This window comes from Anomaloglossus baeobatrachus, chromosome 3 (assembly GCF_048569485.1).
Source record: "Anomaloglossus baeobatrachus isolate aAnoBae1 chromosome 3, aAnoBae1.hap1, whole genome shotgun sequence".
NCBI lineage: Eukaryota > Metazoa > Chordata > Amphibia > Anura > Aromobatidae > Anomaloglossus > Anomaloglossus baeobatrachus.
Window position 1 is genome coordinate 21,783,654 of NC_134355.1, and position 26,555 is coordinate 21,810,208.

The following is a 26,555-nucleotide window of genomic DNA, read 5'->3' on the forward strand; positions in this document are numbered from 1 at the left end:
ATGATAATGAGATGACTCTGTTGACCCTGCCCTCTAATGATAATGAGATGAATCTGCTGACCCTGCCCTCTAATGATAATGAGATGAATCTGCAATGAGATGACTCTGCTGACCCTGCCTCTAATGATAATGAGATGACTCTGCTGACCCTGCCCTCTAATGATAATGAGATGACTGCTGACCCCGCCCTGTAATTATAATGAGATGACTGTGCTGATCCCGCCCTCTAATGATAATGAGATGACTCTGCTGACCCTGTCCACTAATAATAATGAGATGACTCTGCTGACCCTTCCTCTAATAATAATGAGATGACCCTGCTGACCCTTCCTCTAATAATAATGAGATGACCCTGCTGACCCTGCCCTCTAATGATAATGAGATGACTCTGCTGATCCCGCCCTCTAATGCTAATGAGATGACTCTGCTGATCCTGCCCTCTAATAATAATGAGATGACTCTGCTGACCCTGCCTCTAATAATAATGAGATGACTCTGCTGACCCTGCCTCTAATGATAATGAGATGACTCTGCTTCCCCTTACAGTAATGATGAGATGACTCATACTCATGCTTTTTCAGTAGGATTTTCGTGTCTTTCTCTAGTTCCTTTCCTATCTACTAAACATAGGACTTTATATGCACCAACCGTCATCTCCAATCTCAGTAATGGGAAAATCTGTATTCACACTAAAGACTGATTTTAGTTGTGGATTGAGAATATTTAGTCCAGGAGGAGGAAAAAAATGCAGATTTCTCTAATAAGATATATTATAATATGTTGTGTTTTCACATGCACTATTAATTATGGAAGAAAAAAGTGAAACGACAAAGAGTTACTCTTTAAATATAGTTCACATAAGTTGTGAAGAAACCAAGAAAGTGAAACTTTACATTGTCCAATAGGAATCCTCCGCCCACAAGTCAATGGTTATGTAACTTTCTTGTTACAATGTATCCATTTGTTATTTGTCTCCACTGACCTGTGACGTTGTGTTTGACTAATGATGAAGGAACTTTGTTCATGTAATGAACTCAGAACTCATTTACTGGCAACACAAAGTCACAAAGAGAGAAATAAAGGGAATACAACAGTAAATAACGAGGTCTAAATAATAGAGAGCGATCAAACAGGCGAGATAGTCTCACCTTACTGACGCGCTCCACCTCTCCTGATACAATGATCTGTGCTGGGAGGTGAAATCCCCGCCATTCAATATTGGAAAGAAAGTAAAATGCAATTGTAGGAAACTCACTGTAAGGCTGCATTCACACTAAGTATTTGCTGCAAAAAAATAGTGCTGGCAGGAAAAACATTGTGCTGTATTTTTGGTGTTGTTTTACTTGCTTCTCCCCAAATCCTGCATTCACTGGGGGGGGGGGACGCTGCCAAAAAAACCTGAAAACTGCAAATGTGAAAAAATGTTTTGATGATTTTAGTGCTGCGTTTTTGCTGCTGTTTTTTTCTGCATCAAAACCTGCTCTCTTGGCAGTAAAACTGCTCCTTCTAACAAGCAGATTTTGCTGCACTTTTTAGCTGTGTTTTACTGATTTTTTTGCTGCGTTTTTTAGTTGTGTTTTTACTGCTTTTTTGTGGCATTTTTAGCTGTGTTTTTACTGCTTTTTTGCTACTTTTTTAGCTGTTTTACTGCTTTTTTGCTGCGTTTTTAGCTGTGTTTTTACTGCTTTTTAATGCATTTTTTAGCTGTGCTTTTACTGTTTTTTTCCTGCATTTTTAGCTGTGTTTTTCCTGCATTTTTGCTGCATTTTTAGCTGTGTTTTTACTGCTCTTTGATGTGTTTTTAGCTGTGTTTTTACTGCTTTTCTGCTGTTTTTGACCTGTTTTTACTGCCTTTTTCTTGCATTTTAGCTGTGTTTTTCCTGCTTTTTGCTGCACTTTTTAGCTATGTTTTTACTGCTTTTTTGCTGCACTTTTTACTGCTTTTTTCTGCACTTTTCAGCTCTGTTTTTACTGCTTTTTTTTTCTGGGTTGCTTTGTTTTTACTGCTTATTTGCTGCGTTTTTAGCAGTGTTTTTACTGCTTTTTTGCTGTGTTTTTAGCTGCGTTTTTACTGCTTTTTTGCAATGTTTTTTTTCCTGTGGTTTTTAGCTGTGTTTTTGGTGTGTCATTTGTCTACAGTACATGTTTAAATAAAATTTGTTTCATTCACCATGAAGCCTTGTGTGCATTCTCATTTTTTAATGCAGATTTGATGAAGTTTATTGTGCAGTTTGTTGCCCAAATCTCCATGTCTATCCTTACACCTGCAAAACCAATCAGAATCCTGAGGTTTTGTGTGCACGTTGCTTCTTTTTTCCCTTGCAGTTTTGGGTGCAGAAAATAATCTGCAGCATGTCATTTTTTGGTGCGTTTTTTCTCCTGTGTTTTTCAGCCAATAATTTAACTAAAAAACGCATAACACAAAAATGCACCAAAATGTTCTGAAAAATGCACCAAAGCACATGTATTTTTGGTGCATTTTTCTGCAACAAGGTGTGTTTTTTGGCACAGAAAATGACTGCGCTTAATCTGCAGGGTGCACACATAGCCTTAGGCCTTGTGCGCATTAGGCGTTTTTGCCGCGTTTTTAGCGGCGTTTTTTACCGCGTTTTTGTGCTGAAAACGCAGTGACATTGCTTCCCCAGCAATGTCAATGGGTTTTCAGAAGTGCTGTCTGCACACAGCGTTTTTTTTTTTAGCTGCGTTTTTGTGGTGACCACAAAAACGCAGCATGTCAATTATTTCTGCGTTTTTCACTGCGTTTTTCACCCATTGAGTTCAATGAGATGTTCAAAAACGCAATGAAAAAGGCACATTGCAAATATAGCTGCGTTTCTATGACTAAAAACGCAGCTATAAACGCAAGGGGTGGGTACTACAGTGACGTGTACAGGAAGAGGATTCCTTCTGTTGGTAAACACAAAGGCATGAATCCTCCCGGTACCGTCACCGCTGCGTCCACCTCCCGTCCTGTGCATGTCAGCTCCGTGCGGCGCCATGTCTGGGCGGGAGGTGGAGGCAGCGGCGAAAACCAAAGTGAACAGTAGAAAAAAAAAAATGTCATATATACTCACCTGTCTGCAGGGTCCCGGTGCCATGTCCGCTCCTGTCCCGGTCCCGCCGCTCTGGCTGTGTGCAGTCTCCCCGGGGCAGGACCTTGCTTGCAGGACCTGGCGGTGGATCACCTGATGCAGTCACCTGACGCATCAGCTGATCGTAATTCTCGCGGTGTCGCCCGGCCGGCTATCAGCTGATCCTGCCGTCAGGGGACTTCATCAGCTGATTACCGGCAGCTCCGGCAGCGATGGGACAGGATCAGACTCTCATCCGATCGCTGCAAGAGCTGCCGGTAATCAGCACAGCACATAAGTGAGTATTATTTTTTTTTTTCTACTGATGCATCAGCTGATTGTATAATCGGCTTTTATACAATCAGCTGATGTGTGATGTGATTCAGGCACTTGATCCTGACACATCATCTGATCGCTTTGCCTTCCAGCAAACCGATCAGATGATATTGGATCCAGATTGGACGGCGCGGGACCCTGACCCAGGATTACTGCGGAGGGGGGTTCTTTATTTCAATAAAGATGGAGTCACTAATTGTGTTGTGTTTTATTTCTAATAAAAAAAATTTTCTGTGTGTTGTTTTTTTTTTTTTTTTTATCATTACTAGAAATTCATGGTGGCCATGTCTAATATTGGCGTGACACCATGAATTTCGGACTTAGGGCTAGCTGATAATATACAGCTAGCCCTAACTCCATTATTACCTAGCTAGCCACCCGGCATCAGGGCAGCTGGAAGAGTTGGATACAGCGCCAGAAGATGGCGCTTCTATGAAAGCGCCATTTTCTGGGGTGGCTGCGGACTGCAATTCGCAGTGGGGGTGCCCAGAGATCTTGGGCACCCTGCACTGTGGATTCCAATCCCCAGCTGCCTAGTTGTACCCGGCTGGACTCAAAAATTAGGCGAAGCCCACGTCATTTTTTTTTTCTTAATTATTTCATGAAATTCATGAAATAATTAAAAAAAAAAGGGCTTCTCTATATTTTTGGTTCCCAGCCGGGTACAAATAGGCAGCTGGGGGTTGGGGGCAGCCCGTACCTGCCTGCTGTACCCGGCTAGCATACAAAAATATGGCGAAGCCCATGTCATTTTTTTTTTCTTTTTGGGCAAAAAACTGCATACACTAGTGAATGGAGGATGCTGAGCCTTGTAGTTCTGCAGCTGCTGTCTGCTCTCCTGCATACACTAGTTCTGCAGCTGTCTGCTCTCCTGCATACAATGAACATTTTGAAGAAGGAAATGACATCAGACCTTTTTTTTTTTTTTTTTTTTTCATCAACAATCTTTAATGGCATTGTGCACTGATTAAAAACGCAGTGAGCAAAAACGCAGCAAAAAACGCACCAAATCGCGGAAAAAACGCATGCGTTTTTGCCGCGGTTTTTTAGCCGCGGGTGCGTTTTTTGAGACAAAAACGCACATAAAAACGCAGCGTGAAAAAAACGCCTAGTGCGCACATACCCTTAGGGTATGTGCGCACGTTGCTTTTTACCTGCTTTTTACCTGCTTTTTTGCTGCTTTTTCTTCTGCGCTGTTTAATGCCAAAATGGATGTGTTCTTCTATTCAAGCAAAGTCTATGGGAATTTGGGTTTCTTGGTCACACTATGTTGTTCAAAATGCTGCCTTTTTGTGGCAGAACTTTGGTCAAAAACTCAGCTTTGCAGTGCAAAACCCAAATGGCAAAAACAATTGACATGTTGCTTCTTTGAAAAGCTGAGTTTTTGACCAAAGTTCTGCCTCAAAAAGGCAGCATTTTGAACAACATAGTGTGAACAAGAAACCCAAATTCCCATAGACTTTGCTTGAATAGAAGAACACATCCATTTTGGCATTAAACAGCGCAGAAGAAAAAGCAGCAAAAAAGCAGGTAAAAAGCAGGTAAAAAGCAACGTGCGCACATACCCTTAGGGTTCATGCGCACATAACTGCTGAGTATTCTGCAGCGATTTGACAGCACATGTGCGTACCAAATCGCTACAGAAACACTGCATAATGGATGCAGTTTTTTTGTACAAAAAAAGCCGATTTCATGCGCTATGGCTGCTGCCCCCACCATAGACAGAGCGGGAGCTGCATCCATAGCGCACGGAATAATTGACATGCTCATTTTATGAACGCACGGATTTGGGTCAAAATTTTAGCACCCAACTCGCTGCATTCAAAAAAGCAATGTGCGCATGTATCATGAACAATCTACATAGATTGTGCAGGGGACGCATGACGCATGCATTTACGCTGCAGTGCAATACGCATCGTAAATGCATGTAATTCGCAGAGGGCGCACAAGCCCTTAAAGCAGCAAAAACGCAGCCAAAACAACTCAACTGCGTTTTTGCACGCCCATTGCTTTCAATGGAGAAAAAAAGCAGCAAAAACGCTGAATGAATTGACATGCTGCTTCTTCCAAAAATGCAGCAGATTTCCTCTTCCATCTTTGTGTGTGCAGGAGATTTCTGGAATCTCAGCTTTTTCTGATTCTGTAAAAAAGATTTTCATCTTCATAAAACTCATTAAAAAAAAAAAAGCAGCAAAAAGCAATGTGTGAACATACTCTTAGACTGCAAGAAAAAATAAGCAGGTTCATTTTATTCACTTTGCTGGCACTGTAAAATTCAACTTTTTTTCCCCCAAGGTAAAAACATGAGGGCATAAAAAAAAAACAAACTGCATCAAAAATGCAACGTGTGAACAAGCCGTAAAGTTCCAACATTAAAACTAATTAAACTAAGCAGGTTAATTTCATTCACTTTTCTGGCACTGTAAAATGCCACCTTTTTATTTCCAAGGGAAAACCAAAAACTGCAGTAAGAAAGCAAAGTGTGAACAAGCCGTAAAGTACCAACATTAAAACTAATTATTTATTGAATCCTAATGATCCCCAAATTATGTTCTAATTCCATTAAAACAAGATTCAAGTGGTGCAAATTGTGCAGCCGCACAGAGGCCCAAGAAGTAAATGGGGGCACTATCACATTCAAAGCCAATAGATTTATGCGTTCTTATGATGAACTATTGGACTGCAATGGTCCCTTATATTGTTCTTGCACAGGGGCCACTATTTCTGCCCTAAAATATATCTTTGTTATGGGCTGAGCACCTTCCAGATACTCTGCTACTAAAGCTACAATTCTGGCTCCCGGCAGTCACCACTAGAGGGAGCTTGTGAGCTTACTGCAGAAGACATTATACAATTGATAGCAGTGGGCTCCCCCTAGTGGTGGCTGCAGGAAGTCAGAATTGTATTATCTCTCTGCAGGGGATTTAGAGCTCTGTGAAGAGTATAAAGAAGTAATACAATACATCACCTCCATTAGGGTGTATTATCAGGGGCTGCAGCTTTTCCCCACTGTATGTTTATTAGCTGAGCCTGTACATGAATAGTAACTGGAAACCACTTCACTACTGATATATATGAAAAGCAATTAAGAAGCTCAGTTATCAAATACTGTAAGCCTTTGTGAATGTATACAAGAAGGAAATCATAAAAGCCGTTGAACTTTAGAACCGGTGATACAACTTTTCTCTGTGTGCAAAATATGAAGCGAGCGCGGCTCATTGTGAGGACGATATAATGGAACTGAACCCAGATAACGGCAAAGATCGGATTTCAGGACTCTGGACCGTAGAGAAACACAGGCAGGAAAATACGGCTGACTGTCCTATAGCTCTGCTCACCACCCATAGAAACCTGTTACATTTTAAAGGGTCTTTTACTGCCATGTGCAAAAATAAGTACACCCTCTTCGAATTCTATGTTTTTGTGCATCAGGGACATAATTGAAAAACAAATCTGGTTCTTATAAAGTCTTAGAATTAAATACAAGCTTAGAAGAACACATGACAGATTACACCGTGACGAAATATGAAGCCAAGATACAGAAGCAGAGTGGGACATATTAAGTACACCCTTACAGAGCCCATAAAAAGTAAGAGGCTACCGTATTTTCATTTTATAAGACGCACTGGATTATAAGACGCACCCCAAATTTAGAATAGGAAAAAATAATTTTTAATGTTAAAATAAGGGTCTGTCGTATAATCCTGAGCCCACAGCATTAGCGACCCTCCATCCACTGACTCTCCTGAGCCGCGACACCCCCTCCTCCAAGCCCGCAGCATCACCGACCCTCCATCCACTGACCCTCCTGAGCCGCGACACCCCCTCCTCCAAGCCCGCAGCATCTCCGACCCTCCATCCACTGACCCTCCTGAGCCGCGACACCCCCTCTTTCGAGCCTGCAGCATCATCGACCCACCATCCACTGACCCTCCTGAGCTGTGACACCCTCCTCCAAGCCCGCAAAATCACCAACCCTCCATCCACTGACCTTCCTGAGCTGCGACACCCCCTCTTTCGAGCCTGCAGCATTATCGACCCACCATCCACTGACCCTCCTGAGCTGTGACACCCTCCTCCAAGGCCGCAGAATCACCAACCCTCCATCCACTGACCTTCCTGAGCTGCGACACCCCCTCTTTCGAGCCTGCAGCATCATCGACCCACCATCCACTGACCCTCCTGAGCTGTGATGCCCCCTCCTCCGAGCCCGCAGCATCACCGACCCTCCGTCCACTGACCTTCCTAAGCAGCAACACCCCCTCCACCAAGCCCACAGCATCACCGACCCTATATCCGCTGACCATTCTGAGCCGCGACACCCCCTCCTCTGAGCCCGCAGCATCACCGACCCTTCATCCACTGACCTTCCTGAGCCGCGACCTCCTCCTCCAAGCCCACAGCATCACCGACCCTCTATCCGCTGACCATTCTGAGCCGCGGCCCCCTCTCCTCTGAGCCTGCAGCATCACCGACCCTCCATCTACTGACCCTCCTGAGTCGCAACACACCCTCCTCCAAGCCCACAGCATCACCGACCCTTCATCCACTGACCCTCCTGAGCCGCAATGCCCCCTCCTCCGAGCCCACAGCATCACTGACCCTCAATCCACTGACCCTCCTGAGCCGCGACACCCCCTCCTCCGTGCCCACAGTATTGCTCACCCAGCCTCCTGTGACCTTCCCGAGCCGTTCTCACCAGGGGAAGCGGCGGTGGTGGAGCAGATCAGGAAGGTCACAGAAGGCAGGATCAACGATGCTGTGGGTGGGTTTGGAGTAGGGGGTTTCATGGCTCAGGAGGGTCAGTGAACGGAGGGTTGGCGATACTCCAGGCTCGGGGGTGTCGCGGCAGCAGGTGTCATTGATCTTCAAGGTACGCGCCGCCTTCTTGGCCTTTTTCTTGAAGTCCATTGCGTCAACCGAGGGCGATTCAATGGAGCCCGCAGCCCACTGTCAGATCAATGGTGCTCGCCACATTGCCAATGCTCCATCCTGTAACCCTCCTGAGCCACTCAACTGCAGTGACAACCCCTCCTCCGAGCCCTCAGTATTGCCAACCCTGCCTCCTGTGACCCCGCTCTACCACCGTCGCTCCGGTAAGCCATATCCGGATTATAAGATGCACCCCCATTTTACCTCCAGTTTTGGGGAGAAAAAGGGCATCTTATAATCTGGAAAAAATGGTAAGTATCATCCAAGTACTGTGAACCAAAATCTCTCGATTAATAGTTCATCAACAAGTGTGACCACTTCTATAAGAGCAGAAGTTTTGGCAGATTGCTGGTCTGGAGCATTCAGGATGGATGTCAGGTTGAATTGTAAAGAGATGCGGAATATGTTGTCACTATAGAAATAAATATTATTCTTATCATATTATTATTATTATTATGGAGAAAATACATTGTTGTTACTCATCAATTTGGGAAGGGTTATAGGGCCATTTCCAAACAATTTGGGAATCCATCATTATACAGTGAGGAACAAGTGGAAAACAATAAATAATAACTTCAGCTGACAATCAAAAGAGTGAACGACCCAGTAAATTCCCCCCCAGGTCAGACAGTGCAATGTTGAGAGAAATTACAGAAAACCCAAGAGCTACAGCTCAGACTCTAAAGGCCTCATGCATGTTAAATATTAAAGAACAGTTATAAAAAGCATGAAATAAGAATGGCTTGTATGGAGAAAATCTCTTCTTTCTCAGAAGAATATTGCATCATGGCTGAAGTTTGCAAAAACTTTTGGAACAATGTAATTTGGTTGGATAAGGCTAAAGAGATGTTTGTTTATAATTCACTTCACCATATTTGGCAAAAAAAACTACAGAAAATCAGGGAGAACGATAACCTTTATAAATCAAAATGCAAAAATATTATTATCCTGCAGATATGAGGTTAATATGCAGATAGAAATGCTGACAGCCACCTGGGAGATGCTCGCTTTCAGTTACATGTGCTCTGCTGTGCGAGCTGTCAGTCAAAATGTCGGAGAGTGATCACAGACTCCACTCCCGTATCATCAGCGATAACTGTAACTCTCTGTGCACACTGGCGCCTCCTGGAAGGAATAAAGTTGATTTCCTCCTAGTAGCTGAGCTTTCAGTAAGGCGGCCAGGCACATTCTAACACTATTTACCTGCAGATTAACCCCATATCTACAGGTAAACAGTGTTTTTGCACATGACAGGTTCACATATGACATTTTCCCTGTAATGGACACTCTTGGACAACTGAGCAGGAGCACTATACAGTGAAGAGCAAAAGGGTAACAATGTTTTGCACTTTTGATTTCAGTCTCCATATCTCTCCATCCTCTACAGCTCTGAGGGTGTGATGACCTTCATTTTATAGACAATAATCTTGGCTTCTCATACATAAAATGTGACTTGCAGGTATTTAGTATATGATTAGTTATGCAGATTCTTATCAGGTCACTGCACTTTTACTGTTTTGCTTCTTTTCTTCCTGTATACTACAAATCACAACCTGTTCTCACATTCCCTAATAGCTCAGTGGGTTATTAGGTTAATTCCGAAGACAAAGGTCACTGGTTTGAATCAAGGAGCCGCCATGAAGATTTCCCAAGAAAAGAGAAACAGCCTCATCCAGCTCTTCGATAGCGGCCTCTTGGCCAACAAAACTTACCAAACTTCATCATGTGAGGCCATGACAGGTGGAAGAATAAGAAATGAAGACCATTCATCCATGTATTCAAAAGCCAAGAGGTGACGTCCAGGCAAAATAACAGAGTCGCTCATCACAAGGTCTATCAGTTCTGGTGACACCCGGCAGTGAAGGCGACTCGTCACAAGGTCTATCAGTTCTGGTGACACCCGGCAGTGGAGGCGACTCGTCTGCTTCATAATAGTGAGATCACAGACGTCCATGCAAGAACCGAGCGACGCGCGTTACACAAGTCTGGAATGGAGGCCCGAAAAAAGGGGAAGAAGCCTCAACTCCAATATTATCATAAGAAGCATCGGCTCAAGTTTACAAAGAAGAACGAAAAGTGGAAGATTGGAAACAGGTTATTTAGAGCAATGAGATGAAAGTCAATAGACGGCTCTGATGGGGACATGGGTCTGGAAGAAACAAGGGAAAAATGGCAAACGGATCGAGAAACTGAAGGAACTGTGAAGTTCAGTGGAGGAAGCCTGATGATATGGGGGAGTTTACAGCCAAATGCGGTGGATACTTGACCAGGATGGATGGTGGTCTCAGTGCTGAGCTATATGTGAGGATCCTACAAGAGTTACTTCATACACTCGAGTACTATGGGCATGAGAAGGACGACATATTGTTCCAGCAGGACAATGACCCGAAGCATACGGCGAGATTGGTGAAGAAATGGCTCCATGACAATGAAATAGAGGAGCTGGATTGTCCCCACAGTCCCCAGACCTCAACCCAATCCAACACTTGTAGGTGAAGAAAAAGCTGTATACATCCCCAGGTGAGCCGACCAGTATACACCAACACTGGAAATGTGTAGAATAGACCTGACCACTATACACCAACACTGCGAACATGGAGAAGAGACCTGACCAGTATACACCAACACTGGGAACATGGAGAAGAGACCTGACCAGTATACACCAACACTGGGAATGTGGAGAAGAGACCTGACCAGTATACACCAACATTGGGAACATGGAGAAGAGACCTCACTAGTATACACCAACACTAGGAACGTGGAGAAGAGACCTGACCAGTATGACCCAACACTGGGAACATGGAGAAGAGACCTGACCAGTATACACCAACACTGGGAACCTGGAGAAGAGACCTGACCAGTATACACCAACACTGGGAACGTGTAGAAGAGGCCTGACCAGTATACACCAACACTGAGAACATGGAGAAGAGACCTGACCAGTATACACCAACACTGGGAACGTGGAGAAGAGACCTGACCAGTATACACCAACACTGGGAATGTGGAGAAGAGACCTGACCAGTATACACCAACACTGGGAACGTGGAGAAGAGACCTGACCAGTATACACCAACACTGGGAACGTGGAGAAGAGGCCTGACCAGTATACACCAACACTGGGAACATGGAGAAGAGACCGGGCCAGTATTCACCAACACTGGGAACGTGGAGAAGAGGCCTGACCAGTATACACCAACACTGGGAACATGGAGAAGAAACCTGACCAGTATACATCAACACTGGGAACATGGAGAAGAGACCTGACCAGTATACACCAACACTGGGAACCTGGAGAAGAGACCTGACCAGTATACACCAACACTGGGAACATGGAGAAGAGACCTGACCAGTATACACCAACACTGGGAACATGGAGAAGAGACCTGACCAGTATACACTATCACTGGGGACCTGGAGAAGAGACCTGACCAGTATACATCAACACTGGGAACATGGAGAAGAGACCTGACCAGTATACACCAACACTGGGAACATGGAGAAGAGACCTGGCCAGTATTCACCAACACTGGGAACCTGGAGAAGAGACCTGACCAGTATACACCAACACTGGGAACATGGAGAAGAGACCTGACCAGTATACACCAACACTGGGAACATGGAGAAGAGACCTGACCAGTATACACTATCACTGGGGACCTGGAGAAGAGACCTGACCAGTATACATCAACACTGGGAACATGGAGAAGAGACCTGACCAGTATACACCAACACTGGGAACATGGAGAAGAGACCTGGCCAGTATTCACCAACACTGGGAACCTGGAGAAGAGACCTGACCAGTATACACCAACACTGGGAACATGGAGAAGAGACCTGACCAGTATACACCAACACTGGGAATGTGGAGAAGAGACCTGACCAGTATACACCAACACTGGGAACGTGGAGAAGAGACCTGACCAGTATACACCGACACTGGGAACATGGAGAAGAGACCTGACCAGTATACACCAACACTGGGAACATGGAGAAGAGACCTGACCAGTATACACCAACACTGGGAATGTGGAGAAGAGACCTGACCAGTATACACCAACATTGGGAAGATGGAGAAGAGACCTCACTAGTATACACCAACACTAGGAACGTGGAGAAGAGACCTGGCCAGTATGACCCAACACTGGGAACATGGAGAAGGGACCTGACCAGTATACACCAACACTGGGAACCTGGAGAAGAGACCTGACCAGTATACACCAACACTGAGAACATGGAGAAGAGACCTGACCAGCATAAACCAACATTGGGAACATGGAGAAGAGACCTGACCAGTATACACCAACACTGGGAATGAGGAGAAGAGACCTGACCAGTATACAGCAACACTGGGAACCTGGAGAAGAGACCTGACCAGTATACATCAACACTGGGAACACGGAGAAGAGACCTGACCAGTGTACACCAACACTGGGAACGTGTAGACCTCTCCAGTATATACCAACACTGGGAATGTGGAGAAGAGACCTGACTAGTATACACCAACACTGGGAACGTGGAGAAGAGACCTGACCAGTATACACCAACACTGGGAATATGGAGAAGAGACCTGACCAGTATACACCAACACTGGGAACATGGAGAAGAGACCTGACCAGTATACACCAACACTGGGACCGAGGAGAAGAGACCTGACCAGTATACAGCAACACTGGGAACATGGAGAAGAGACCTGACCAGTATACACCAACACTGGGAACATGGAGAAGAGACCTCACTAGTATACACCAACACTGGGAACGTGGAGAAGAGGCCTGACCAGTATACACCAACACTGGGAATGTGGAGAAGAGACCTGACCAGTATGCACCAACACTGGGAACCTGGAGAAGAGACCTGACCAGTATACACCAACACTGGGAACCTGGAGAAGAGACCTGACCAGCATAAACCAACATGGGGAACATGGAGAAGAGACCTCACTAGTATACACCAACACTGGGAACGTGGAGAAGAGACCTGACCAGTATACACCAACACTGGGAATGTGGAGAAGAGACCTGACCAGTATACACCAACACTGGGAACGTGGAGAAGAGACCTGACCAGTATACACCAACACTGGGAACGTGAAGAAGAGACCTGACCAGTATACACCAACACTGGGAACGTGGAGAAGAGACCTGACCAGTATACACCAACACTGGGAACATGGAGAAGAGACCTGACCAGTATACACCAACACTGGGAACGTGGAGAAGAGACCTGACCAGTATACACCAACACTGGGAACGTGGACAAGAGACCTGACCAGTATACACCAACACTGGGAATGTGGAGAAGAGACCTGACCAGTATACACCAACACTGGGAACGTGGAGAAGAGACCTGACCAGTATACACCAACACTGGGAACATGGAGAAGAGACCTGACCAGTATACACCAACACTGGGAACATGGAGAAGAGACCTGACCAGTATACACCAACACTGGGAACGTGGAGAAGAGACATGACCAGTATACACCAACACTGGGAACGTGGAGAAGAGACCTGACCAGTATATACCAACACTGGGAACGTGGAGAAGAGACCTGACCAGTATACACCAACACTGGGAACATGGAGAAGAGACCTGACCAGTATACACCAACACTGGGAACGTGGAGAAGAGACATGACCAGTATACACCAACACTGGGAACATGGAGAAGAGACCTGACCAGTATACACCAACACTGGGAACGTGGAGAAGAGACATGACCAGTATACACCAACACTGGGAACATGGAGAAGAGACCTGAGCAGTATACACCAACACTGGGAACATGGAGAAGAGACCTGACCAGTATACACCAACACTGGGAACGTGGAGAAGAGACCTGACCAGTATATACCAACACTGGGAACATGGAGGAGAGACCTGACCAGTATACACCAACACTGGGAACGTGGAGAAGAGACCTGACCAGTATACACCAACACTGAGAACGTGGAGAAGAGACCTGACCAGTATACACCAACACTGGGAACGTGGAGAAGAGACCTGACCAGTATACTCCAACACTGGGAACGTGGAGAAGAGACCTGACCAGTATACACCAACACTGGGAATGTGGAGAAGAGACCTGACCAGTATACACCAACACTGGGAATGTGGAGAAGAGACCTGACCAGTATACACCAACACTGGGAACGTGGAGAAGAGACCTGACCAGTATACACCAACACTGGGAACGTGGAGAAGAGACCTGACCAGTATACTCCAACACTGGGAACGTGGAGAAGAGACCTGACCAGTATACACCAACACTGGGAATGTAGAGAAGTGACCTGAGATCAGATATTGGTCCAGACATATTTGAATCTGATGGAGAACATGCCCAGAAGGATTCAAGCAGAGTTTAAAGCCGCAGGTGGATTTACAAAATAATAAAAGGTAAAATTTAGATTTTTAGGAGCAAAATAGTAACAATGGAGCGACATGAGAAGAATCTGCACAACTAATCATATGTTAAATAGCTGCAAGTCACATTTATGTATGAGAAGCCAAGATGATTGTCTATAAAATGAAGGTCGTCTCACGCTCAGAGCTGTAGTGAATCGTAAGATATGGAGCCTGAAAGTCAAAAGTGCAAAACATTGTTACCCTTTTGCTCTTCACTATACATCTCATGGGAATATTTGCTTGTTTCACTGGGGCACACCTAGTTTATACATATTGATTTTAGTGGTGGACTGGTATTGGCATGTGATCCAGCCTCCGCATTGTATAATTTTCGATAACTCCTACAATAGATCCCAGAATGAGCTCTTTGTCAACATGGAGCAGATTAGTCCAAATAAAGAACTTTGAAATGTTCCAGTAACAGCTCAACGGCACAAAAAGAAAGAATTGATTCTGACCTAGTCTGGTTGATTAGAAGGACTGTATGATGCGGAAAACTCACTTTCATTTATTTTGCTAGCAAATTATAAGTAAAGGGGTCCAAATGTAGGCGTACCACCGCTATGAATGTGCCGCCCCGGTGACGACTGCGGTGCTCGGATACGGGGTGGTCATGGCTCGAGGGGTCTGGACCCGGGCTCGGTGGACACTCAAACTGGATAAGGGGTTATTTACAGGGGAAGTGTTCGTGACGCCACCTGCGGGGTGCGGTAATGGAAGTACCGCCGCTACTGCAATGAGGACCGGGGCAGATGGTGGGGAGCAGCAAGGTGACCGTCCCTCCGCAGGTAGGGAAGGCCCGTAGCTCGAGTGATGAGGAGAGATGGAAAGCAGGGTGCAGGGGAAGGCGTACTCACTGCGGTGGTTGATGCGTTGTATAGACGGAGATAAAATGAGGCACACAATGTTCTTAAACAAGTCTCTGTGCACAGCTGCCGCTACCCGGAGCACATCCAGGTCCCCGGTACACCCGGTGTCACTAGTAGTCCAGAACCTGCCTCCATGCACGGTTTTGTGTCTGCGTGGGTGCCTATAGCTTGAAGCTGTAAGGGCCAGTTCTTCAGTTTTGGGTGAAGTCTTGCTTCTAAGGGATGACACTTGGGACCTCAGTGGGTTGCTTTGTTTGGAAAACCCTGTCCTCCGCGTTGTTCTGATGCCCTCAGTCTCTGAGCTCTAGGAAGATCCCTGAAGGCCCCCTTCCACTGCAGGTTAATTGCCAGGACGTTGAATCGGCTCCTGACCTAGAGTCCTGTACCCAATCGTACACGGTACCGGTCAGTTCTGTCAGTCCCTGAACCCGGTCACCGACTCCTCTGATGACTGTTTGCGACCCAACTTCTGTCTTTCTAGCTTCCCGGGAGCTAACACTCCAGCTTATCTCACTTTGAGAGCTGTCACTTGTCTGTCTTAGTCCTTCCACCAGTCTGCCTGACCCCTAGGTGGGTGGCCCTGTTCCAGCTAGACCAACCCACTGGTGTGTCTGACAGATCATGATGTGAGGTGTTGGTTGGGGTTTGTGGTGCTGATGGAGGTGACACCGGTTTCTGGGAACCTGGAACCATAGGGGGTAGGCCCTGCACCTGGGGAAAAAGGATGCAGTTCCCTGTAGCACCCTTATGTAATCAGGGTCACTACATGAACAGTTGATAGTAATTCACCTATAAGAGGCAATGCTCCTGTTTCCCGTGTATTGTGGACTAACTGATGTACCTGGCGCCTGCCCTCTAAACTATGACTTGTTTGGATGACTCCAGCCTAAAGAGTGCGGGAAAGAGCGGGAGACGCATTTAGGCGGGAATTTAAGAGGTCGAGATGCCTGGGAGTGTGAGAGAAGGATTGCTGCTTGTGTGTCTTTCCCGAGCATGAAGGTGTAGGAAGAGTTGCGATGCCGGCTGCGAGAGATATTGTGAACCGGACAGTGAGAGAGTCCTGTTCACCGTCAAGCAAGTCCCGAACTGAGACTGTGATGCTTGACACTATGTGGCGTATAGTGATGCTAGTCACTAGGTGGCGCTAGATACTACTTGCGTGCAGTGTGAAAGAAGAGATAGTCAAACAAGCCGGGATCAGGAACCAGGGAGACATGACAGGACAAAGGGAGCAGGCAGAGACGAAATCAAGATACAGGCCAAGGGTCAGGATTCCAGGAGAGTACGTATAGGATACAGGGAGCAGAAGGAGACGTGGTCAGGAGAAGGTCCGAGGTCAGAATCCAGGAGGTAACAACAAAGTCAGGGGGGGTGGGCAGAACAGAGTCAACTACAGTCCAAGGTCGAGAAGCCAAGATCAAATAACTGTACACAAACGTGAGCCAAGAGCACTTACTGTGGAACCAGGAAATACAACTGGCGACGTCCTGGGCGAATCACCTGGAATGAGGAGCATCTGAGAAAGCCCCGACCAGCACCAGCATAGGACCCAGTGCTGAGAAACAACCCATCTACGGGAGCTTAAGACAAACAGAAGAGACTCTAACCTGCAAAACGCTCTGCTCGACGAAACAGGCAAGTGCCGGCACTGCAGGAGAGCATGGCAGAACATAACAGAGCACAAAATGCTCTGTACATCGAAACTGTGACAGAGACATTCCTGGCAAAGCCGTTCCGAAAAGCGAAGACATCACCCAGATTAGTCAGGAGACCCCGGGTCCATAGAGAAATTAGAGTTCCCTCTGCCGTGCAAGGACAAGTGTGCACTGTCAAACATCGCAACTCCCGGGAGTAGACTTGTTTCCCCTCCATGGTGTGTGCACTACTAGGGCGTAGGATAGGCCTCAGTAGCCAAAGCGCGGTGTCCATATGGCCCCTGTAGTGGAGGCCAGCTAGGTTGTAGAATAGCACAGTTATACGTCTATTTTCCCTGCCTGTGTTCTTGCTCTACTGGTGTTTGTGATGGTTGGGCGACGACCGTGGTACACTCCAGCTAGGAATTGCAGCTGGTAAAACACTTCACTGTCGCCATATTTGCGCCATCTTTCTGAAAACTTCACTGTCCCCATCTTTTGTTTGCATGTTGGTTGATCTGCTGCTTGTAGATAGAACACCCTTGCTTCTACAATCTTTGTCAAACTCTGCACCGCGGTGGTCCCTCGGCCATCGCTTCACCGGCAAGAGCAGGAAGAAGCTACAAAGGGGCGGCAGATCGATGCATTACACACAGCACCCACTCTGTCAATCAGTACAGTGTAATGCTTCACCTCTCCTGTGGTGGCGCTGCAGATAATTTGCACACTTGCTGCTGGTTTACTCTGTAGATCACAGTGATCGGGTCAGAGCTGACGGGTTCTGATTCTGCTCTACAATTTCCAAGTTTCCTTCCTGTGCCAATTTGCCAAGAAATAATGATCCAGAACAGAGTACAGATGTCTTCTAAGTGAGAATTTCTTAGTTTATATGAAAATTAGTGTTCGGAACTGAACAATCCCTTTAAGACTTTCCATATTAGAACACATTTTCACCACCATATACCAAAAAGGAGGTCTTGAAGGCTTAGGAAGGAAGACTCAAGTCTCTTTGTCACGATTCCTCTGTGCAGAACATCTTGCACACTAGGAGATGCTCTACAGTGTTTTCCTGAGCTAGTAAGCTGGCAGGTTGATTGATAGCGCAGGCTTCCATGCTGGTTCTGGGAGGTGCTGATTACTCAGGTGTTCCATCTTCCTGGTAATTGCTCTGCTTCTTTACTGAGCATGCTCTCCCAGAACCTCGCCAGTCGTACATTCTGGTTCTGTAGTTGTGCTGTTGGCCTGTGTTTCTGAATGTCTTCTGATCTTTGTTTCTCGACCCCAGACTGTTGTTTTGACTCCTCTTTGCCTGCTTCCTGTTCCTGACGTGACCTCCTGGCTTTTGACCTCGAACCGTTACCTGACCACGTCTCTTTTTTTTCCCTGAACCTATTACATGCCCTCCTGGAATTTTGACCCTCGGATTGTGACCTGACTACGCTTCCGTGCACTTCCTTTATCCATACGTGTCCTCCTGTTACCAGATCTCGGCTTTTCTGACTACTCTTCCGTCTCTACTATCCATAAGTAGTGACTTGCATTACATTCTTCCTAAAGTTGGTAATTAAAGCTCAGTTCACAATCTCACATGTATGGTTGTCTTCCTACTTTCCCCTTACAGCAGACGCTAGGGCACAGAGGATTTAAGCACGTTGGGTTTATGCTGCTTTAATAATAATATCTGTATCATTCCATATATCATTGAAATTAAGAAACTATTGGGAAAACTGAAACAACATGATATTTTACAGAAATCAATAAGATAATTTGCCATAATTAATGTCTTCCCAGCGCCTGGTAGACCTCATCCATCACTGTCAGGAAATGGAGCCGCGGTGTCTTCTGTAATTACTGAGATGTCTCCATATAATGGAATTACAGTGATTCTTCTCTTACAAGAACTTTCTTTAAAAATCCCTTAAAGGAACACAATTGTCACACGTTGCTTGGCTCTAAACTCGCCGAGTGTCATGGCGGCATCAGACGCTGTTCAGACTACAGACTCTGATACTCCTCACTATGCTTTCTCTAGTTCTTCTGATTTGCACAGACAGGCTCAGGCGTGGACCAGTTCTATGCTCATTAGTGATCGGTCTTGCAGGAGTTAATGTCTGCTACCATGCTGTTTAACTTTTGGATCACATGTCACGGGAGACCTATCACAGGTAATCCCCGCCTTTTTAAGATGGAAGAATCTGTCTTCCTATGCCGATAATAGCATTCACTAAACCAGTCCGTGTGGTGTTGTGTGATTTACTGCACGTTGCTTGGTGTGCTGTGGAATTCCTCCTGTCGTTTGGGTATTTCCTCCCTGCTCTTCATTTTACTCTTTATCATTTGTTGTCTGATAATTCTGTATGTGTGCTGTGTGATGGAGTTTTTGTTTCCTCTCTTTGTCGATATTTATGGGTTCAACCACTCCTGCCCCGATCCTCCCCTGTAGTGGGGGAGAGGGGGTATTAGATCAGGGCTGGCCAGGAGCAGGACAAAGAAGGCACCTCAGACATCGTCGTATCTCTGGGAATAGGGACAGCTAAGGCCCTCTAATCTGAGGGTCAGTCCAGGAGCCCCGGTCTCCTGTAATCCCCTCTCACCCAGTGACAATGTAGAGGGGGGCAAATGTTGGGCTGACAGGTCTCCGCTCTACTGCAGACTGGACCCATGTTTGTGATCTGCACCGGACAGGCAGTTCAACAATTACTTTCTGTCTTAAGGAGAGCGTCAACCTCCCCGCTGCTAGACACCATTGTTGACGTGGCAGTGCAACACATCACACAGGTAGTCTCTTTATAAAATAATATGGGATGATTTATTTGTTTTTCTTGACAGATATGGCCTTTCCTATCCCGTTCTGCTGCCACTGTTCCCTGGGGTACTTCTTCCTGGGACTTAGCTTTGAAGCTGGCAAGTCTAAGCCTCTACTTGTCTTCATTCTTATCTCCACAGCTACGCGTGTCCAATCACTCCTCGGAAGGCTTCACTAGGCCCGACCCCAGGTGAGCTGTAGGCTCCGGACATTTGGAAGATACCTTCGGTGTTCCCCAATGGGTCCAAGTTACCAAGCACCGTCCACTCTCCAGGAACCCCTCTGTAGAGCTAATTCTCTCTCCTGTCTCACCAGCCGACCGCCTGGTCCTCTGTCGCTCCTCCCATCTTGGCTGTCAGTTTCTCAGCAACCAGGAAGTATCTGTCACACTAAAACCTTCTTTTACTCTAATACCTATCTAGCTAACATTCCTACTTAACATTCTTATGTGATGCCCTGGACTAGCCAGGGGGTCACAGACACAACACCACACACACCCCTTCCCCGGACAGGTGACAACAGTCACACTAAAATCCTTGTTGCCACCCTCCAGGGTCTGATGTCCACACCAGGTGGGGCGGAGCCAGGTGGTTGGCCCCGCCCACCGAGGAGTTCACAGGCCTGGAGGCGGGAAAAGAGTGCAGTTCAGTTCAGTTCAGTGCAGAGAGTGGGAGAGGAGAGAGAGACACACACCGGCGGACCTGAGTCCAGGCCCGCCCGTGGTACTGTTAGGTGTCTGGGTCGGAGCCCAGGCACCTCCAGCAAGGTCTTCAGACGGTGGTGGCCGTCTGCAGGAGTTGGCGCACGGTCGGTGGAACCGTAGGACCGGGGTCGGGCGGTGGCCCGCCGGTACCGAACCGGGGAGCCGATTGGGAGCCAAGCACCAGGCAGAGTACTCAGACCCCGACTAGGCTAGAAGCCTCCCTGATAGTCTAATTTACTGATTACGGTCTGGACCTCAGGGGTTCATTCCCACCCAAGTCCCGATTGAAGGCAACAGCCCAACCATCCAGGATAAGTGCCACCGCCAAAGGCAAGAGATCCAAAGGGCCAGCGTCTGTGGGCAAACGGGCTCCTACGACACTTACACGCCGGGGAGTGGACTACCAGTGTCCAGGCACAGGAGTCAATAACTACATAACACAGGTGCAGGGAAACGACAGCCATCATCAACCTGTCCAGGGAGAACACTGCAGCCGGCTGCGGGCCCCGTCCATCCTGCCGTTTGGTTTACCAGAGACTCCGTTATCTTGTGTCAGAGTGAGTACACCAGTGCCGTCAGGCACCGCACCGTGCTGCACCGCAACACTGCGCCCTGCACCCTGGCCCTAACCTTCCCGCGGGCCCCCGGGACCATCACCCCTGCCCACGGAGGGGTTAACACCGAGCTGCATAACACCGTCCCCGGGAGGCCTAGTCAACGGCAGCAGTGGTGTCAACCATACAATCACCACAACCCGTGGGTGGCGTCACGAACTTTACCAATTCCACCAACCAATCACCCCAAACCCCTGCATGCACCGCCACTACTCCTTTCAGAGCGACGTGACCCCCGGGTCCGTGAGAGGCTCGAGCCACCCACAGCACTGAACCGAGCGGCTCGGCGGCCGCAGCCGAGGCCGCGGGGCGGCACACTTATACTCTACATACACGGTTAATGCATTAATCACACATAACAGATTGTACTTTACATTACTATTACAAATTGCAATATACAATAAAACACTTTAAACTCTCAGCCACTAGATGGCACCAACCGCTGCACTATACCGCTCTGCTACATCACCAACCCGTTTTCTCCAGCAGCAATAGCACTCAAATATTCACTTTATAAAACAGTTATATTACGGTGCATGCAATATAATCACATCAGACAATATACATACATTATAACCACCATAGGAGTGGGGTAATCTGGCGATCTCCTACAACTACTATACAGCAAAAATGCACAGGAAAAAAAATCCCAGTAACGGTGTTCACACGGGGAGTCTGCCCAGGAACAGGCCTGAAAAATCACCTGCAAAATGCTAAAAAGATTGAAATGTCAAAACAACCTACTGTGCATATGTTCAATATTTGTAACTTTTTTTTTAACCACGTGAGGATGCAAACAGAAGTGCCCCCCCCATCAAAAAAAGCAAATATTCTTAAAAAGATACAAAAAAAAAGACGAATAAGGGCAAAAGATACCAACGTATCCTGGAGCCACCTCTTCTGGCAAAGGTCTGCAACGCAGCCTTTTAAAAGCCGCCGTGTGCACTTACCCCGATTCCTCCCTTAATCTCTTAGTGTTAGTTGATCTTTTTTTGCTTCATGTTACAGATAAAGATAAAAAGAAATGTCTGTGTCTTGGGAGCTCAGCCATCCCTACCCTTCTCTCTCCGATCTTCTAATTTTCCTGTCTGTAACTGTAAGACAACTTTCTGCAGCAGGAGCCTCTCCCCTTTTCCCTGTCTGGACTAGGCCACATCCTAAGAAAGCAGAACTGTCCATATAAGCTGCCCAAACGTAGGTCAGCATATTGATGTGAGAAACAAACTCCTCCTCACAAACCCCAGATCAGATTGGTCTCTAAGTACAAGGCACGTAGCTGCAGCAGGAGCTTCCCCCCACTCTTATGAATTCTATAAGAAGCCAAATACACTTTACACTGACCACATTGCTAAGAGTCCTGAACAGTTAAAAGGAAGAACATATAGAGAGAAGATCAATTGCAGTACGCTAGTAAAAAAAATAAACAGACTCTTAAAGGGGTTTCCCTCTTTGGGCAATCCATTTTTGCATAAAACCCCCAAAACTATTAACTTTGTTGACATTGCACCTTTCAGTCTCATCTTCCTGATCTTGGAGTCGTCTGAAAATTAGTTTAAAATGTCCCTATTTATGTAATAATATTAACATAATATCATGATTAAACTACAACTTACGGTTGGTCGTTTCCATTTGATGCTCAGCAGCTTATCCTGTGACAGTAAATGTTGCCCGATAGAGTAGAGGTTGGCCGGGAAGACATCATCCTCAAACAGCTGCTTTCTGCTGATGCACAGGTCCCGGATGCTATTAAAGTCTTGTCCTTTAAACTTTTTGGGATTCTCCACAGTCCCAATTTTTCTCTGTTGCCCCTCTGCCACTTTCTGATAGACCCCAGGGATCGGCATTACGTCTTGATGCTATTTAAAGAAAAAAAATAATTACATAATATCATGCTAAAAACAATGTAAAAAAAAAAACACATCGTCAATGTACCGCACCTTTTAAAGCTTTTAGATACACAAGCAGAAATTTGATTTGCAAACCAGTCAGTGCGGCATATAGGTTCCCACATCCCTGCTGGAATTTTCCTCAATTTGTTTACAAATACATTTGCTTCTAATTTGTTTAAAATTATCTGAGTGATTCCAGGAGGGCACAATTCAGTAAAAATAGGCATCGACTGAGAAAGAGAACTCCTTCCAAAGTGATTTGAATGGAAGCATCAACTTTTTAAGTCTGCAAAGTGGTAAAAAGTTTCACTGACATCAAAGTATTGGGGGTTTTTTTTAGAGATGAGAACAAAAGAGAAGAGGCTCATAAGTGGTGAAAGAATTATATTTCAACGCTAAGATATAGTACAAGATTTTTTATTATTCCCTGTACTATTGAGTTATATAAAACTTGTTGAAAGTATTGTTTTAAAGGACAGCAATATTTTTTAGGGGTTTTTGAATGCTATATTTTAGGAGTACTTTTTTAATTGTTTTTTTTTGTTTTATTTTGCATAATAACAGATTACCTTTATTCTGTGGGTCAGTGCAATGTTGGCAATACAAAATTTCCATAGTTTTCTTTTAGGTTTTTATTCTTTTATGCAATAAAATGCATTTAAATCATTTGTTGTTTGCTAAAATTTTGCTGGTGGGAATGTGATATTTTTTTTTTTCAGTAGGTGTAGATATTTTAATTGGTATGTCATTTATTGATTGCTTTTTATTCTATTTTCTGATTTGTAGTATATCCATTTTTATAACTGGGGTCGCTACAGATAAGGAATCACACATATGAATATTATGTTTAACTTATTGTAATCTTTTTGAAACTTCAATAACTTACTTGCTGATTGTTTGGTTGATTTTACCTTTTACATATTTTTAGATTTTTTTTTTTATTTTGTTAATCTTATATATTATGTCAGTAAGTTTCTAGCTGGATCCAAAAGGAGGACAAAGATGGCAGCCATGAAAGCCATTACTATAGTTCACCAAATCCACCCTCCATGAGTTGGGTGCAATCCATCTATTTCATTGTGTCACTTTTCCTTCCATTAAAGAGATGATATTTTGTTGCAGATTTTGGCTTTTACAGGTTCTCTGTTTCCCTCCACATTAAACTTGTATCTTGTCTTGGCTCATAAATCAGCCGAGAGGAGCTCAGAAAAAGTCAGAAATAAGTTACAAACTTCTTATTTCTCAGTTAACTTATTTTGATGCCAGAAACACAGAACTCAGAGACGATAGATGACAGAGGGTGCAACATTTGTAATGAAACCCAAATGCAAAAAATTATTTTTAGCCAAAAAAAAAAATCCATTTACGTAAAAAAAAGTTATTTTTCTTCTGTATATCCAAAACCTCTTATTTTCCAAACATTGCCTGCTAGGTGATCCTCATTCACATTAGATCAAAGGGGGGGGTGGAGGTGGGGAAGGCAGAGACACTAATATCTGCCATCTCTGTACTTCAAGTATATACCATGCTCGGGAAATGCCAGGCAAGTGCACGCAACAGTAAAAACAATCACCAGTCTGGTTTTCTAAGTTTGCAAATTTTTGTGGAGTGAGCAAAAGATTTTGTGAAGTTTGTTATCATCCGTGCCGCTGTACGACACTCGGAGCATGCGAACAGCCCGATGAACAGCAGGAGCCACGTTTCCCGGCTGTTCCGCTGCTTCCGACCTTCCATTTACTCACTTTTATCTCTGTGTGTGTTTTTCATATTCTGACTCAGCTTTTCTTCATACAAGTGTTATAATTGAACAGATAAGGATAATTAGCAAAGAAAATCATTGTCCTGTAGCACGACTTGGGAATTACTCATTGTTTTTATTGCTGTGTATTGCCTTTCTGTTGCTAGGCAGAAGCTTTGACTTTCCTTATATTTTGTCCCTTCCTGCTCCCTGTAGCTCTGTGATGTCACCACACCCGCCCTTCTTCTCCATATAATGTTTGCAGCAGCCATCGTACATCACTCTTTTTACCTTCTGCCTTTATCTTCAATATAAGATTTTCAGGTAAAGCATTCCTCTTTTCCTGGAGTCTTCTTGTAGTGAGATTGTGGCTGAGTTAAACTATCTGAGGAACCGATATGAATGTGAGTACAAGTCAATACAAATACCCAAAGAAAACGGTCTGTTCAGGCTCCATCACGTCCTACATATACATGAATCAGAAAAATCACAAATGAGGTCACGTCCAACTCCTCTCAAAAAAAGCTGAAAAATCACCAATATTTTGCCTATTTGGTCCATATCTGACTCAGAAATAAACTTTTTTCTTATTTCCAGGTAATTCCTTCCTCTAGGTTGAGGCAAGAGGTGTAACTACATGGGCACAGAGATTGGAGTGACACCAAGGGTCTGTAATCTGAGGGGTCCTCAAGGTCCCTCTGCCCCTAGATTCTGATCATGGATTTCTAGAGGATTGTGGCTTCTGGGGTGCAGAGGTCGCAGTCACATCTGGATCCTTGATCCCTACAGGATCTAAATAGTCCCCTGACATATATCACACTGTACAAAGGGCTGGTAAGACGTAGTACAGCGTATTCCCCACTAGGTGGCAGCAGAGTAATGAAGGAGAGTCAAAGTAACACTGTAACAGAAAGGAGGTTGAAGTACAGCAGAGTACCCTCAGCAGGCAGTTCACAGGCGAACCACCAAGGGGCAATAGAGTAGTCAAGCAGTCAGGGTCTAGTCAGGAAGTCAAGGGAGGATCAAAATCAGGTCAGAAAACAGAACCAAAGTCGGATGCCGGGAGATCAGGTATGGAAAGGGAAACACAAACGGCACAGGAAACAGAAGACAAGACTGGAGGGTGAGGAGCCACAAACACGGGAAGGAGGATGAACCAACTGATACGAGCGGGAAGTCAGGGACTGGGACAGATGGACGAATGGGGGAGGGTACAGGTCAGGGCACAGTAAATAAGAATCAAATCAAACAGGAAATTTCACCAGAGCCAGTCACAGGCTGCAGAGCAAAACTATAACCAGTGCTGGAATGCTGGTGCAGAGCACCCGAGCATGGTAGTGCCCACTCATCACTAGTTACGAGTACTAAGTACCTGAGCATGGTAGTGCCCGCTCATCATTAGTACCGAGCACCCGAGCATGGTAGTGCTCACTCATCATTAGTTACAAGTACAGAGCACCCGAGCATGGTAGTGCCCGCTCATCACTAGTTACGAGTACAGAGCACCCGAGCATGGTAGTGCCCGCTCATCACTAGTTACCAGTACCGAGCACCCG

The 26,555-nt window shown here is 45.6% G+C and overlaps 1 protein-coding gene across 1 annotated transcript in view; it reads right to left on the reverse strand.

Moving 5' to 3' along the window:
* The window catches only part of LOC142294877 (calpain-13-like), a 174,005-nt gene extending 150,785 nt beyond the window's left edge, over positions 1 to 23,220 (reverse strand). The window contains exon 1 of the mRNA XM_075337937.1: positions 22,986 to 23,220. Coding sequence (XP_075194052.1) covers positions 22,986 to 23,216 — 231 coding nt within the window. The 5' untranslated portion in view covers positions 23,217 to 23,220. The remainder of the gene's footprint in view (positions 1 to 22,985) is intronic.
* Between the last annotated feature and the right edge of the window lie 3,335 nt (positions 23,221 to 26,555).